This window comes from Elgaria multicarinata, chromosome 7 (assembly GCF_023053635.1).
Source record: "Elgaria multicarinata webbii isolate HBS135686 ecotype San Diego chromosome 7, rElgMul1.1.pri, whole genome shotgun sequence".
In the NCBI taxonomy this organism is placed as follows: Eukaryota; Metazoa; Chordata; class Lepidosauria; order Squamata; family Anguidae; genus Elgaria; species Elgaria multicarinata.
Genome location: NC_086177.1, coordinates 95,353,029 through 95,369,600, shown reverse-complemented (window position 1 = coordinate 95,369,600; position 16,572 = coordinate 95,353,029). Strand labels below are relative to the sequence as shown.

At 40.2% G+C, this 16,572-nt stretch overlaps 1 protein-coding gene across 9 annotated transcripts in view; it reads left to right on the top strand.

The window, feature by feature from the left end:
• TRPS1 (transcriptional repressor GATA binding 1) overlaps positions 1-16,572 on the top strand; it is a 286,919-nt gene that overhangs the window by 59,130 nt on the left and 211,217 nt on the right. For 4 of the 9 annotated variants that reach the window (XM_063131070.1, XM_063131068.1, XM_063131076.1 and 1 more), the window contains exon 2: positions 15,445-15,636. The exons of 4 other annotated variants lie outside the window; for them this stretch is intronic. In XM_063131070.1, the coding sequence (XP_062987140.1) occupies positions 15,600-15,636 (37 nt within the window). In that variant the 5' untranslated portion in view covers positions 15,445-15,599. The remainder of the gene's footprint in view (positions 1-15,444; positions 15,637-16,572) is intronic. One more of the 9 variants, XM_063131071.1, reaches the window with a different exon arrangement.

Below are 16,572 nucleotides of genomic sequence, written 5' to 3'. Positions count from 1 at the left end.
GCACATGGTCAATGCAGCACATTGTTTAAGATACAAAGCATCCTGAAAAGACAGTAAATGAAGTCCAGAGAGCAGTTTTTAAAAAGCACCGCACCAACATATTGAAAATTATCTGTGACTGCCCTGAGCAAAGACATTTAGAATTGAGCACTCAAAGGCAGAAAGTGATGAAGCTAGGTAGGCATCCTGTGGCTTCCACATGAGGAGGTGTCACTACAGAGAAAAGCCTATTATCCATATACCCACCTGGTCCACCTGAGATGACAAAGGGACATAGGCAGAACCAGCATTCAGATAAATTCATGTGGCAAGAGGTGATCCTAGCTATATGGGTCTTGGTAGGTCTTTTGTTTTGTGGTTCTCTTGTTACCTCAACTTTTGATGCTGTGGCCTGCAAAATGTATATTATACAAGACCCACATTACACAGCAGAATTTGCAGTATTAGGGCTACAGTTTGGTGCAACTTACTTGGGCATAAACTGCATCAACCCCATGGTGTCTTGCATCTGGGTAAACACACACTGGCTAGGACCATTATATAACATGTTCCATGCCAGTCAATAGGACCCAAATTTGGTTGTCTGAAGGATCTATCATGGGATGAACTCTGAGCCTCCTTGTGGCTTCAGAAAGCAAGATTATTGTAGCTCATAGAACACATGGTGATATCAGGGCCCATCCCTTCTTCAGTTGTTTCTGATGAAACAGTTCCACATGACTGTCACTGCATGAACACAAAGGTGCTGCACTGTGGCTGAAGAACAGTGATTGTGTGACTGTCCCCTTTGGCTACTGCCCTTATTACATTAAGAAAACAGTTTACATTAGTGTATCTGGTATAACAGGTATGTGTGTTGGTAAAATGATTTCAATGAGACGTCTTTGGAGGAAGTATCATCAGAATTACAACCTTGGGTGTGTAACAAAGGTCATGTGTAATAGGCACTCACCTGGCTATCCATGATGACCAAGAATTATCAGGCAGAGATGGTTTTGTAAATTACAAAACTCAAAGTAGAAGTGGTGGTTCTTCCTCCCCCCCCCCCTTAATGAGTGAAATGTCTATTGGCTAGAACTGTCTGTAGTCACTTTGGCAAGCTTGGATTGTTTGGCTATCAGACGATTTAAAATTATTTTAGGAAAAATGATGCATCATATCAACATGAAATATTGTTAAGTTCTTGGCTTGATGTTTACATGTAGGTCATTGGAGGGCATGCTCCTGGTGGTTCCACATGAATCTATGGCCCGACTGGAATCCACCAGGAGAAGAGCCTTTAGTGTAGTGTCCCCTTCCCTGTTGAACTCATTGCCCCTGGAGGTCAGGCAGGCGCCAATACTAGGCTGCTTCCCGCGACTCCTGAAAACAGCTCAATTTTGAGAAGCCTTCCCCAACTAAGTAGCTACTTTTTTTTCTGGTCCTTTATTTTAAATTGAACATTTTTAATTTGCTTTTTTAATCTTTTTTCTTTTTACTTTTTATACCTATGTTCACTGCTGTGGAATCTTTTAAAGATATTGAGCAGTATAGAAATATTAGAAATAAATAAATAAATAAATAAATAGTGATAGCATCCTGAGAGTAGTAGAATGACTGTGCCTCTTGTAGATGGTGGATATCATTTTGAAATGCTCCCCTATGAAAAAGTTTCCCTACAAGTAAATAAATAAAAAACTAGCACATCAGGAATAAACGTTCCTGCCAAGCCCCCTCCTCTGTTGTGCAAGTTTTCTTCTTTTCTTTTTAAAGAGAGGGAAGCATTCATAAATGTAATTCCCCACCTGTAACCTCAAGTGGTTCACCTCAGGACTCTGTGACCTCGTACCCTCCCCATTGTTTTGTTCGAGTAGACCAGGTCGGGTTCAGAATGAAATTAAAACGAACAAAAAGCCAAAACTGAAGAAAGATGACTGTTTTGTTCTACGTATGACCGCCAATGTGTACACTGGGACAAAGTTAACAATAGGGAAATATTGAAAAATTGGAATGTTCATTTGTGGTTAGATGTGGACCTAAATGATGAATAACAATGTCAGCTGCCTGTGTAAGCAAGCTCTTAATCCTTTTTGCCAGTGGTTCTATCTATATGGTTTACACCTACAAATCCAGGACAGTGTTCTTGTTTAAAAGGGTTTTTAAAAGGGTTGTCTTTTCTGATTCTGAGTGAAGCAAATATGTGTGACTTCCATTTCAGGCATTTTTGGCAGTCTCCTATAGTCCAAGCTGGAGGAGGAGTGATTTGACTACCCAATGACGGGAAAACTATTCCATTAGTAGGAGAAATAGAGGATTTGGACAGGCTAAATATCAGCCTTCTCAAAATCTCTATCGTTATTGGATATTCCTCCATCAATATGTAGGAATGTCAATACATAGGGATGTCAGTGTTCACCATAATGGAGCTTTACAAGTAAACAAAAGATTGAGTCAGTAAGAATGAAAAGACGACATTTTTTGTTGGGCCTCACTTGCTTGTATGTAGCTGATTGAAACCATTAACTCAACTTGGTATTGAAAAAGGCAAATTCAGTGGTTGGAATGATTAAGAAAGGGAATGAAAATGAAACAGTAATTATAATGTTAAGGTGAAGCTATATTTGGAATACTGTGTACAGTTTGGTTGGCCCATAGGAACATGGGTTGCATCTGAGGGAGACCTTTCTTCAGAGGAAGCTCCATCCATCTGTCTGAGGATGAGAACCTTTTTATTCACCCATGCCTTATCACTTAGACCTACAGTAAGTCTATAATATGTGTTTTAATAATTTAATATTTTAATAATTTTATTTTTGTTCTGTAAGCCAGCCAGAGAACTTGTGAAGGTTTGAGGCCTACTGAGGCAAGATATTAAAGTCAGGCCTGGAATCTTTTTGTTGGGAGGGAGGATCCCTGAAAAGTGTAGTTTCCTTTCTTTGGTTAAGCTTAATTTCTTCAAAGAGGGAACAGTAATTTCTGTTTTGGGGGAAGAGGGCATAAAAGAGTGAGGGAGCCAGCCAGAGCAGAGTCAGAGAAAGACCACATCATAAGGAAGAAGCAGAAAGATGCAGCTTGAAGAAGTCTAGGTGCAGCTTAGAATAAAATAACTTTCATTTTTGCAACTTTTGTTTTCTTAATATGCCTTGGTATCACTGAGCTTTATAGACTACCTTTAGTTGTAGGTTGCTTGTTTTACTTTACTAGTAAACTGTTGTGTTAACCCTGAAGTGCCTGGAGTGTGGCCTACCCTATGTCACCAGAAAGGGGAAGGCAAAAGAAGGAAGATGGGATTCTTAAGAAGACATGAGATCCTTAAGGAGTTGCTCAGTGGGTCCAACTTTGTGGATTTGAAAGCTCTTTTGCTGTCCTGTCTACTTTCAACCTCTAAAGCTTTCTAAACTCCAGTGTTGCCACATGCATCTTTCTACTTAAGTTTTTGGCAAAATGCTTACTTATGTTAGTATTTTTTCCTGCCAGTTTATTCATGTTGAGCAAAAAGCTGCAGTGTGTGTGTGTGTGTGTGTGTGTGTGCGCGCATGTGGACAATTCACCCCCTTTTTGATTTTAGGCCTAAGGTTTTGTTTCTTGGATGCTGAAACTAATTAAATAATAGTTTAGTTGTGTGTGTGGGGGGGGGGGGGTGGCACTTGTGCAGGGTTTGACCAGTTATCAATTCAGCACTTTACTGGGCCAGCAATTTTCTCTTGATTATTTCAGCACCTGCTAACAGCAGGCACTTGTCAAAGGCAGTGGATGGGGGGAACCATAGGATTGAATCCTGCCCAGATTAAAGGCAAATGGACTTCTGCCAATGATATTATCAGCTCCAAGTGATTGTCAGCTCAGGAGCGCATGGGTCGCTGTAGTTCCATAGCTGATTTTTATCGGCATGAGAATGAAGAAGCGAAGATGAATGATACTCTTGCATTGCATTCATGCATAGTTCAGTTCTACCACTACATCACTTAGTTAGAATTGGTAAGCACCACAAGTAGATTTCGATCGCTGGCTGAAATTCCCTTCTATGTTTCTTTTCTTTGGGTCAATAAAGTGACTGAAAAAATTCATCATATGAGGCTTTCTGTCAGCTCAAGCTTAGTATGGCCAAAAATAAACAACTTACCACTTAAAACATAATGCCTAAGTGGCAGCTGCGGAGAGTTCAGTTGTATTGACTCCTAGGACTCTGCAGTGGGCCAGTGGTACCCATGTGGGTGAGTTATCACATGACTACTCAAGGGGAATTGAGAGCAGCAAGCAAGTTCCAGGATCCCAAAGGCTATAAAAGACCAAGTGGTCATGAAACAATGGCTATATTGTTGAGTGCTTTCCTTAATAAGTCATTTTCATGCAGTTGTCTTAAACTTTCTTATTTGACCACTGGTTTTGACTTTCTTTACAATTTCGCTGCTTTTTCCTTGGCAAGTTCTGAGGTCACCCGAGGGCAACATTTTCAATGCACTCTGGTTTCAACAGCCTCTGTGCTTTTACAAAAGTTGGCTTCTTGTGGCTGTGCAATACAGAACACCTAGAGAGTCTGTTGATTCCAAAAGTCAAACAACCTCATTCCAAAGAATCCCATCATGCAACATCTCCTATGTTCTGAGTGGGTCACTGTTTCCTGCCCTCAGTGTTCCTATTGCTGCATTTCTATACAGTGATGTTCCTACACATGGCAAAGGAGTCTGGGGCATGTTAGAGAGAAGACACTTTTGCTACCCATGAATTGTGTGTGTGCTCAGGAACATGCCCATTTTTTTCTGTGGTTTCCCAATGGAAAGAAAGATCAGCAGTGATAGCAAGCTGTTTTTTTAGGGAAACTGGTTTACCACGACTGATCTTCCTTTGAGGAAACCTGATAAACTCCAAGGAGCTCCAGAGTTCCTGGTAACAATTTGAAAAGCACTAATCTAGAAGAACATATACTGCAATGACAGAGTGTGTGTATGTGTGGATCTATCTATCACATTTATATCCCACCTTTTTTCCTCCAGGCAACCCAAGGCGGCATACATAATCCCCCTTCTCTCCATTTTATCCTCACAACAACCTTGTGAGGTAGGTTGGGCTGAGAGTCTGCGACTGGTCCAAAGTCACCCAGTGGTTTTCCATGGCCAAGTGGGGACTAGAACCTGGATCTCCCTACTCCCAGTCCAACACTTGCGCCACTATACCACACTGGCTCTCAGATCTATCTATCTGAGTACTGCATTTGTAGAACTTATCTGACTCTATCACTTCAGTATTATTAGTGAAATTCCTTGTTTTTTGGAGTTATCTATGGAATGATACTTACTCCCAATCTAAGGATATGATGATTGCAAGTTCTTTAATTGCTTTATTTTGTCTTTCATTTTAAGCATGTGATTAGTAGTATCATAGCTGAGAATGGTTAGGATCCTGAATTCGTTAGCTACTATTAATTATTGAACGTTCACCCTGCCAGAAAGAAGACACTGCTCCAACTGAGATGTTGCCCTGAGATGATTGACTAGTGTGAGCCAATATTACAAATCCTATTAAACTACTCTGTCATGATGAAAAAGTATAAGAAACAGCATGGTTTGGTGTGAATGGCTGGACTGCCTGTCCGAGAGGAGCTAAGGGATATTAGCGCTTGATAGTTATTTCACTGCAGTGAGCAGTCATTTTCGATTTTTTTCTCTGCAATGAAAGAACTGATGGGGAACATGCAGAGAAGCCGTCTCAATGCACAACAGTTAAAGTGCCTTCAAGATAGATTTTAGACCTATCCAGAACAGTCTCGCAATCAAGCAGAGAAATAATCTCCAGAAAGTGTGGTCTTATTCTCTTCTGGATTCACATAGAAAATACGGTGTCACTTTATCCTTCTAGCCTCCCAAAGACAACCAATAGGCTTTTCAACTGAGTCACCTATTAAAATAGAAGACTTTGGCTCTTTGCCCTGTGCCATATTGAAGCTCCTTGCACAGAAGCGGAAGATTGAAAATGGAGCATGGAAGTAAAAGAGACAATGGTTCTGGCCGTGTGTTTTGTCGCGTCGTCGCTGTAGTCCCCAGGAACAAGATACAAAACATCTGTTGCCGACACACATGTGAGAGGCTTAAAATTGTTCAGATGGCTTAAGAGGCATTTGCAGACCTCCAAAGCTGAACCAAAATTTCTGTGATTTATAGAGGAAAGGTTTGTTGTTTGTGTTTCTAGACTCAATGCACACCAAGAAACCAGTACAGGCTTGCTGTGAGTTGGTGCCGTGTGAGAGACTCAGTGTGGGTTTGGACACATTGAAATCCTAGCTCAGCCATGAAGCTCACTGGGTGGCCTTGAGCAAGCCACAATCTCTCAGTCTAACACCTTGTAGGGCAGTCGTTAGGATAAATGAGAGAAGAATTGTTAAGCGCTGGTTTCAAATTAGAGAGGACCATGTCGAATGTTTAGAGGGATAATACCCAGTTCTCGTACAGCAAGCTGGCTTCTGTACTCTTTATGGCAACAATATGGTAGCAATACATGGAGACAGACCTTTTTTAAAAACACACACATAATTGTAAATACTATAATGTAAATAAATAAATAAATTTGAGATCCATTACAGTTGCAGTGTAAGAGCTGTAATGCTTCTTCAATTTGGCAGTTCCTACCCCTAAAATATTTCCTTTCGCTTTTCAGTGGGATTTATTTATTCCACACGTTTGTCTGAGAAGTTTGTAATAAGCTGGAATTAGACTTGAGTCTCATATTTAAAATCTACTGTCTTAAAACTTAATTCATCCTATACTCTAGAAGCTGGATGACTATTAATCTGCCTCGTTCTCTCAAGCATATGCTAATAGGACATATAGCTCTTCCTTAATTTGATGTGAATTAATAAGAGATTTATTTGATGAGAGGTGCTTCAAGAAGATGGCACTTTCTATCGCTGAAGGATTAAAGACGTCTTATTCTTTAAAGAATATAGAAGAATCAATGCCTGGAGAATAAATTTGAAGAGGAATGAACAAGACACTTGCTACAGAATTTGGCTTCTTTTCCAACAAACACTTTGATTGGTCTCTGGATGCCCTGGGAAAAGTTTTAAGGTGAAATTTTAATGCTTGTTTAGTCTGGAGTATATATGTATGTTAGGTTGTGGTGTGTTGTATGTCTGAATACTCTGGAGTGCATGATAACATTGCACAAACTTTTCCTCTTCTATTATTCCTTATCAGCATTTCTGTTGCTAATACTGTTACTGCTGCTACATACATATACACAAACCACAGGGCATCAAATGTACTGTACATTTACTCCAGACTAAACATGACCTTAGACTTTTCCCAGACACTGTTTCAAAAACTCTGCAGAGCAATTTAAGCGAAAGGGATCATTCTTTCCTCAGGATCATTAGGAAAGGGATGGAAAATATAACTGCCAGTATTGTAATGACTTTATACAAATCTATGATGTAGCCATCCGTGGAATATGGTGTACCGGTCTGGTTATTGCAACTCAAAGAGGATATTGTACGACTGGAAAAGATGCAGAAAGTGGCATCCAAAATGATAAAGGGGCTGGACTAACTCCCCTATAGGAAAGACTATAACATTTGGGCCTTTTTAGAATTGGAAAAAGAAAAGATATGTAAAGGCTAGACAGGTGGAGGGGTATAAAAATATGCATAGTATGGAGAAAGTAAATAGAATCTCTCTCCTTATTCTAGAACCAAGGGTCATCTAATGAAGGCAGGGGATTCAGGAGAGAAAAAATATGGTTCTTCCCACAGTGCAAAATTAACTTAATAGGATTTGCTGCCACAAGATGTAGTGATGGCCACCAGCTTAGCAGATGGACCTTTGGTCTGGTCTAGCAGGACTCTTCTTATGTTCTTTCAAACGTGATACCAGCTTTTTCTCCAAAGTGATTTGATCTCTTTCTTTCTTTTTTTATTTATTTATTTTAGAAGGCATATGCTGAAGTCTACTGCTACCATTGCAGCACCTTCTGGCAGCAAAAGCGTGTTTATAGATGTACAGAATACAACAGTGGCATGACCTTTAGCCAGAGGACAGACACCATTGAATCCATGTGCACTGACAAGTGAAGTGGGGACGGGAGGGAGAGAGTTAGCAATTATCTCATGCCTTGTTAGGCGTAGAATTTTGGGGCATATTTCTTTTCAGTTGAAATGATGTCCAGTGGAGATCTTGGGCAAAAGCAGACTAACTGATGCTGGAGTACTATGGAGGTGCCACTAGCCAATTGAGTGTGCACTAGAGAACATATGCGGTCCCTCTCTCCTTTCCTGTAGCATTAGGGCCAACGCAAACATTAAGTTAAGGCATACCTTTTTGCTGTCTTTTTTTGTTCTTTTTTTACATTATTATTATTATTATTATATCCCACCTTTTCTCCAAAACTGGGACTCAAGCGGCATTACAAATTGAAATGTGTACAGGTAAAACAAATAGAGTTATACAAAAATTAAAACAAGAATTAAACAAGCTACAACATTAGAACATTTAAAACATTTAAGAACATTTAAAATATGGATTTTTTTTTAAAAAAAATCCAATATATAAACAGTGCATTAACAGAGATTCAGACTACTCCCCAAAGTACAAGAGCAGTGAGCTCAATCTGGATCAGGATTGCAGTGTGAATGGCTAGGGGTGCTTTAACCCTTCCCACACTGTGGTGCTGATACAGACCCCCCCCCTCCGCACCTCCAATTTATAATGCCAAGGAGTGAACCATTTTCTTTAATGGATCAGCCTCTCCTCCCATTCCCAGGGTTAACACCAGAGCAAAAAACCCAAAAGACACAGCAATTAGCTTCATTTTAGGCATAATGTCCAGGTTCAGATGGCATACCATGGTTTGTGGTGTGTTGTTTAACCTTGGACGAGCATTCCATATCCAGCCCCTGCTTGGGGATTGTCGTGTTGTGTGAATCTGGCAAGCGTGGGTTGTGCAAGAGTTAAACAAACATGGATTAGCCCTAAAAGAGACCAGGGTTATGCAAAAAGAGCTTCGGCTATTGGGCGGTATAAAAATGTATTTATTTATTTATTTATTACATTTTTATACCGCTCAATAGCCGAAGCTCTCTGGGCAGTTCACAAAGATTAAAACCACAATACAACAACCAACAGGTTAAAAGCACAATTACAAAATACAGTATAAAAAGCACAACCAGGATAAAACCACGCAGCAAAATTCATATAAGATTAAAATACAGAGTTAAAACAAGTTAAAATTAAGTGTTAAAATACTGAGAGAATAAAAAGGTCTTCAGCTGGCGACGAAAGGAATAAAAATAAATAAATAAAAACTGTTTAACCCTTGCTTAACCCATGCATGTTGGGTTTGCATGAAACGTCAACTAGCAAGGGAGGGTTGCATATTCAAAATGGCAGCTACGCATGCTGTAGCTTCATCATAGGTTAAATAAGCCATGGTCATGCAGCCATGGTTGTGTCATGCAAACAAGCCCAATTTCTCCTTTGTCCCTTCTTGTTGTTTGCCTTCTAAGCTGAGGAGGAGGCAGAAGCAGGTAGGAATATAGGGCTGATTCTGTATGCGCATTCCTCAAGCTGGTGCCTCCAGATGGTTTGGACTAACGGGTCTCATCATCCTTGACTATTCGCTATGCTGTCTGGTACTGATAGGAGTTGTATCCCAGTACATTTGGAGGGCACTAAATGGGGAAAAGCTGCTCTGTACCACAATCAGGGCTGCAGACTTTGGAGCTCCTGACCAGGTGTTCTGCAACCTTCCTGTGTCCTAGAGATGCCATGTAGAATATTTGAGATTCTTCTTTCTCCCCTGAAAAAGCCCTTAGAGTTCTAGTCATGATTCTGCCCTCAAAACCAACAAAGCCACAAATGGCCTTGCATTTTCTTGATCTGTTAAGCGGGTAGATTTTAAGTGGTGCACTGAGAAGGTTGAGCATCAGAACATGTTGCGGCCAGGTTACATTTTAGTATAGTATTTCTAGGCTCACTCTCAGGGGTTTTGTGGCTGCAGAAAAAAAAATAACCTTATGAATCAAAGGAGGGAAAAGCAAAAAGATTATGTTGATTGGTTGGCCGTTTGTGGTGTAGATCCATTACTTCAACAGAATCCCCATCAGAAGCTCAGTGCAACCCCACTAGAAGATTTTCCCAACCTTGTTAATAATAATTGACACATCTGTCCTCTCTGAAATTTGTCCAGTTTTTTAACAAGCTTTCGGAGTTAGTGGCAATCACTGCATCTTACGCTAATAAATTCAATAATTATGTGTTGTGTGAACCATTGTATTTGTATTTTTTTATTATTTATTTAATATATTTCTCAGCTTCTTTTTAAGGCTGTGATCCTCCCTTGTCTTTGTCTTTTTCTTTTTTACTTTTCTCTCTTTCCTTTTCTTTTTCTGATTGTTTTTATCTGGGCTGAAACTGCTGCTAATCAGTTACATTAGAATATCCGCATTGTAGTGTGGCAGAGAGAGAGAGAAGGCGATAATAATAAGAAGGCGGAGAATGTGGGTAGGGAGACATTTTTCTGCCTCTCATAACACTAGAACCCACGTTCATCCCATGAAACTGATTGGTGTGAGATTCAGAACAGATTGAAAAAAGGAAGTATTTCTTCACAAAGCACATATTTGAACTATGGAATTTGATACCACAAGATATGGTGATGGCCACCAATTTTTAAAAGGGGATTGGATAAATTCCTCGAGGATATCAATGGCTATTAGTCCTGATGGATGTAGGTTATCTTCAGTATCAGAGGCAGTATGCTTGTGTACACCAGTTGCTGAGCACTGTTGCACTCATGTCTTGCTTGTGTGTTTCCAGTCAACAGCTAGTCGGCCACTGTGTGAACAGAATGCTGGACTATGTGGGTCCTTGGTCTAATCCAGCATGGCTCTTCTTGAACACAGGAAGCTGCCTTACGCTGTTCACCTTGATTGGCAGCAGCTCTCCATGGAGATGCCAGGGTCAGTTAAGTTCCCCTTTAGCACACTCACTCTGGCCTTAGCTAGACCTAAGGGTTATCCTGTGGTCGTCCCTGCCTGCTCCCGGGATATCCTTTGTGTCATTTACATGAACAGGGATTACCCAGGGACAATCCTGGGATAAACCTTAGGTTTAGCTAAGGCCTGTGTCTCTTATAGAACTGGATGCAGCTGTCCATTTCAGGTTCATGTCACTTTCTCATGTTTTGCTCCGCTTCCACCTCCATCAGTAACTTTTTTTTTAAAAAAAACTTTAAATTTCCTGTTTAAGTACACATATTGAAATGTAGATTTTTCACTCAAAATATCTATTTAGAAGTTTGCTTACTTTCAAAATAATATTTAACACATATTTTTATATATCTAAACTGTCAAAGATACCTCCACAAGCATCTCTCGTGTAGTCTCATAGATTGGGCTGTTTAATATTGCACCTCGTCTTCCCTTTGCAATTGATCCATTCTCTCCATTAGTAATGGGTCCCACCTGTTAGCTTAATAATGATTCCGGAATCAATGGACTATATGAATTGAGATGCAGAAATCTGCCTTTTCCTTTATTTTTGTAGGGATTGGCAGTTTGTAGTGGTGATGATTGCACCTAAAATGTCCAAATGTTGATCAGTTTGTTTTAATATAACAACACAGGTCTTGTCTGCACGCTTACAATCCGAACATAGTGAATAATTCAAAACCAAACTACACAGTCTTTCTTAATACAAACTTCTTAACACACATTTTCTTAGGACCCGACCCCCCCCCCCCCAATATATTAACTTTTTGGAACAAAAGTCTGGAGAACACTTTCTTCTTCATTTTCATTAAAAAAAAATGAAAAGATTGCTATAAATTCTGTGCACTTAATTAATTCACCAATAAGAAACAAATAGACATCCATTGCGTGAAGAGACAACCTGCCAGGCCCTGCTGATTAAATCTCCATTCATTTTGTGGGCTCCTTTTAAATAAATACTGGCTCTGCAATAGTTAGACTAAAGAAGTATGTGATGAATTGTTTCCTAATCTTGCATATGTTTAGTTGGAAAAAATTGTATTTGTAATTCACTGACAGTTGTCTATTACTGTCCTCTGGGCAAGTTTTCATTTAAAAGTGCACCTTGATTGTTTTCTTTTAATATAAGGATCACTCCTACTCTTTCTGACAAATGTTAAGAGACTGAAAATGATTTTGGTTCCAGTTATTCCAATAACATTGCACCATATAGTGACTGTCATCAGAAGATCACAAAGTTCTCCATAGTCAATTAATCAAAGTTTAACTTCCTAGGACAGTAGGAAAGTATTAAGCCATTTGCAATGCACAGAATTTTCCATAGCTACTTCTGAGAATTAATATATGATTAACTTAACCCACTGACTGCCTATTAGCTAGCTACTTAGCCACATACAAGGTTATGTTATTATCCTATGAAGCTCTTACAACTTTGGCAGACCGCCTTCCCTTGTATACACTTAGGTGACATTTATAATTGTCAAAGAAGGTCTTTCTCGTCATTCCAAAACGAACAGAACATTGTCACGAAGAACCTTGACGGCGGGCCTTCTCTGTAGCGGCACCTACCCTCTGGAAAACCCTCCTTCATGCACTTCAGGAGGCGGAAAATGTAACATCTTTTATACTCCTCCTGAAAGCATATCTTTTTAGACAGGCTTTCCCTGGACTGTAACTTATTCTGGTTTTGTATGGCATTTCTAAGTTTTTCAAGTTTTAAATCTTGACTTGTTATGTTTTATGTTTTTATTTGGAAACCCCCAGAGAGCCTTGGCTATTGGGCAGTATAAAAATGTAATATATAACATAAATGAATAAATTTTACATTTATATACCGCCCCATAGCCGAAGCTCTCTGGGCGGTTTACAAAAGTTAAAAACAGTAAACATTAAAAGTATACAAAATTTAAAAACATAAAAACAACAGTATAAAACAACAGTATCCATTTAAAAACAACAGTTCTGGGGGTCCATTCAAAAACAAACTTAGCGTTGTTAAATGGTGTTAAATGCCTGGGAGAAGAGAAAAGTCTTGACCTGGGGCCTAAAAGATAACAATGTTGGCGCCAGGTGAGCCTCATCGGGGAGATCATTCCACAGTCGGGCCACCACCGAAAAGGCCCTCTCCCTTGTTGCCATCCTCCGAGCTTCCCTCGGAGTAGACACTCGGAGGAGAACCTTAGATGTTGAGCGCAGTGTACGGGTAGGTTCATGTCGGAGAGGCGTTCCATCAGTAACCAGAAAAAATGGAAGAAACTCTGCTTGTAATTAGTTAAAAAGCATTTGTAGTTGGCTAGTTAGTGCACGTCCTAGACTTTAAATATAAAACTATAGGCCATGCCTTACTCACTAGGCTCAGGTGTGCAGTATATTCATTTTAAACCTTGGTTTTATGCCCCACCCGAAAGCTATGCATATTATTTCTGTTGTGAGGCACATAATTAACATTTCTCATTTCTTTCCTTCCCCCACATCCTGCTTTACAACTGTTTCTAATGGATATGCTAGAGTAAAAAAAAAAAAAGCAAATAAATAAAGAATTGTTTACCTACCCTGATTTTAAAAAGAAAAGAAATTTCCTAAACCTGGTGTAGTTCTCATGTGCGGTGTTATTGCTGTGTGCCATGGATTGTGCTTCAGCCAGTTCCGCCAAGTTTCTTGCAGGCCCAAGCTCACTCTTGTTGCCTTGTTCACATGTGATGGTGGCATATTGTGGGCTAATTAACCCAGGATTTGCCTTGGTGATTGCTGCCATCTCTTTAAATACGCAACCTCTGATCAATTAACTGGGGTGGCTGGATGTGGAAGGAGCACAAGGCAGAGTTGATCCAGCCCATTGCCTCTTTTGCCAGTACCCTTAGCTACTGTTTTGAGAAGGGTGGTGGTGGTGGGGAGACTTAATGAACTTCTATCACACACACCCCTCTCCTATAATTCAAGCTCTGGTATTGTGTCAGTAATCCCAGCTCATATATGCTTATTTTAAAGCTCTAGAGAACACTGCTAGGGGATGTGTTTCGCTCTCATCCATTCCTTTACATCAAAAGTTAACCCCACAGTACCCTTGCTTTATGGCTGAACTGGTGAGCACATGCAGAATATACACATGCACGCCTGGTTTGTCTTTTTGTTACATTTGGGAGGGGTTCAAAGTGCATATTTTTAACTTGATGTTGGACCTGCAAATCTATGCTAGACATTGGTTGTAATTGTGTGGGTAGCTTTTACACTTGCGAAGAGGTTAAGCTGTACTGGCATGCAGGAATGGAATGGTAGTGTGGAGAATCCTGACAGGAATGGAATGGTAGCGTGGAAGATCTAGAACAAATAAGGGGAAGTGCTTCTTCACACAGCGCATAGTTAAATTCTGGAACTCACTACTACAAGATGTAGTGATGGCCATCAATTTGGATGGCTTTAAAAGGGGGTTGGATAAATTCCTGGAGGCAAAGGCTATCAATGGCTAGTAGGATGGTTGTGTGCTATCTCCAGTATTCGAGGCAGTAAGCCTGTGTGCACCAGTTGCTGGGGAACATTGGTGGGTGGGAGGGTGCTGTTGCACCATGTCCTGGGTCCCTGGCCAATGGCTGGTTGGCCACTGTGTGAACAGAATGCTGAACTAGATGGACCCTTGGTCTGATCCAGCATAGCACTTCTTAGGTTCTTATGACACTGTTTCATAAGACCAGGACAGTTACCTACGCTTAAGAATCCCAGGATCTGGACTAGGGTGGTAACAGGAGAGGAAAAGGAAAGGTTATGATTTTGTGACTGATTTCCTGGAAGTTAGTGGAACAAGTTTTTAAAATTTGGGCAAGATTCCAACTCAGGCCCTACTCAGAGTAGACCCATTGAAATGTATGCTAGTGATGACTAACTTAAGGTCCATTCATTTCAGCGGACCTACTCTAATTAAGGCTTGAGCTGATTCTGCCCAAAGTGTCCGGATGCTGCTCTCTTTCTGGGGGTAGGATTGGTTGTAAAAAGGATGGATACATCCCAAATTTATTTATTTATTTATTTATTTATTTATTTATTACGTTTACATTCTGGCTTTTTTCCTCCATGGAACCCAAGGTGGTGTACATAATCCTCCCCCTCTTCATGTTATCCTCACAACAACAACCCTGTGAGGTAGGTTGGACTGAGAGTTTGTGACTGGCCCAAAGTTACCCACTGGGTTTCCATGGCCGGATCTCCCGACTCCCAGTCCAACACCTTAGCCACTACACCACACTGAAATAAATGGGATCGGAATATGTAAGAATGTGTGTGCAAGAAGTGTGCATGGGAAAGAAGGGAAGAAGTGTGTTAACTTTGTGTGCTTTTTGGTAAACAGGGTACAGTTTGCCATGAGCATTATTTCTTGCCATAGTAGATATGCTGAATATCAATTAGGCATGGTCATGTTTTTAAGTAAAAAAGCAACAATAACAGATCGTGAATGCATTATTTAGGAAGGCATTTTTTTTTGTTTTCTTTTGCAGATGTGCAGATCAGCTCTCAAAATGTCTTCTGTGTCTTCCGTGTACCTCCTAAGCCAGTTGTGTTAGCCCTCGAGCTAGTTGACTAATAGAATTAATAACTGTAAAAGCAAAAACAAACAAAATACACACACAACAAAAAAGCATTCTAGAGCCACATGCCTTATGAAGTCAATGCTGGGTATGATTTTACAAGTATGTAATATTTTTTTTTAATTTTTTTTTTCCAAGTGGAAATGTTAACTGGAAAACTTCTTGGCACACCATGAAGCATTGTGCAATCTGTTATTTGTCTTAGAGATAGTAATTGCAGAATGCCTATATGCTTTCTTTATATTCTCACTCTGTCTAACATGACTTGCCAGTAGATAGTTTCCTCCATTTAGAAGTACTGCAAATGGGCTTTTATTTAGATAATATGTCTTCTTGAAAAATGATATTGATAGTGCACAAATACAGAAGAAAAGCATATCTTTCTTTAAGGGCACACTGCCGCAGACACTGTCCAAGGAAACTGATTTTTTGGAAAAAAACTTGAGAAGGGGTGAAGGAAGGTTGAGGCTTTTGATGCTTCACAAAAAAAATATCTTCCCAGATGAAAATGTTGATACTTATTTTGTCATTTGGTGGGGGGCGGGGGGGGGGAGGTTCAGAAAGTTGTATCTTCTGCCCCACCCAGCCCATAGCCTGAACATCTTGTCCACAGATGAAGTTGCTAACTGTGCAGGGATCCGTGCATTGGGACACTGATGCAATACTGGCATTAGAAGCAAGACATTGGCTCAGTTCAGATAATACATTTCTCAACAGTGGTTTTAGAACTCCATGGTGGAGTTTTTACGCCACTGTTGAGAGATGTGTTGTCTGGAAGGAAAACTCCACTCCATGGTGGAGGTTTTTTTTTTTTTTTTTTTTAGAAAATACTCCATGCTGAATATCCACACTTTCCAGAGGAGAGTTCTTGCACAACTGGTGTGTTGTGTGTTGTGTGGAGGGTTCTTGGGAGTTTTCCATTTCATTGAGTTGACTTTTCCCACTGGCTACAGAGTTCTCTGGCAAGAGTGGCAAAAGGAGGCAGTGCCGCTCCAGGAGAGCCGCTGGGATTGTTTTCTTTTCGCAGCAATGGCTGAT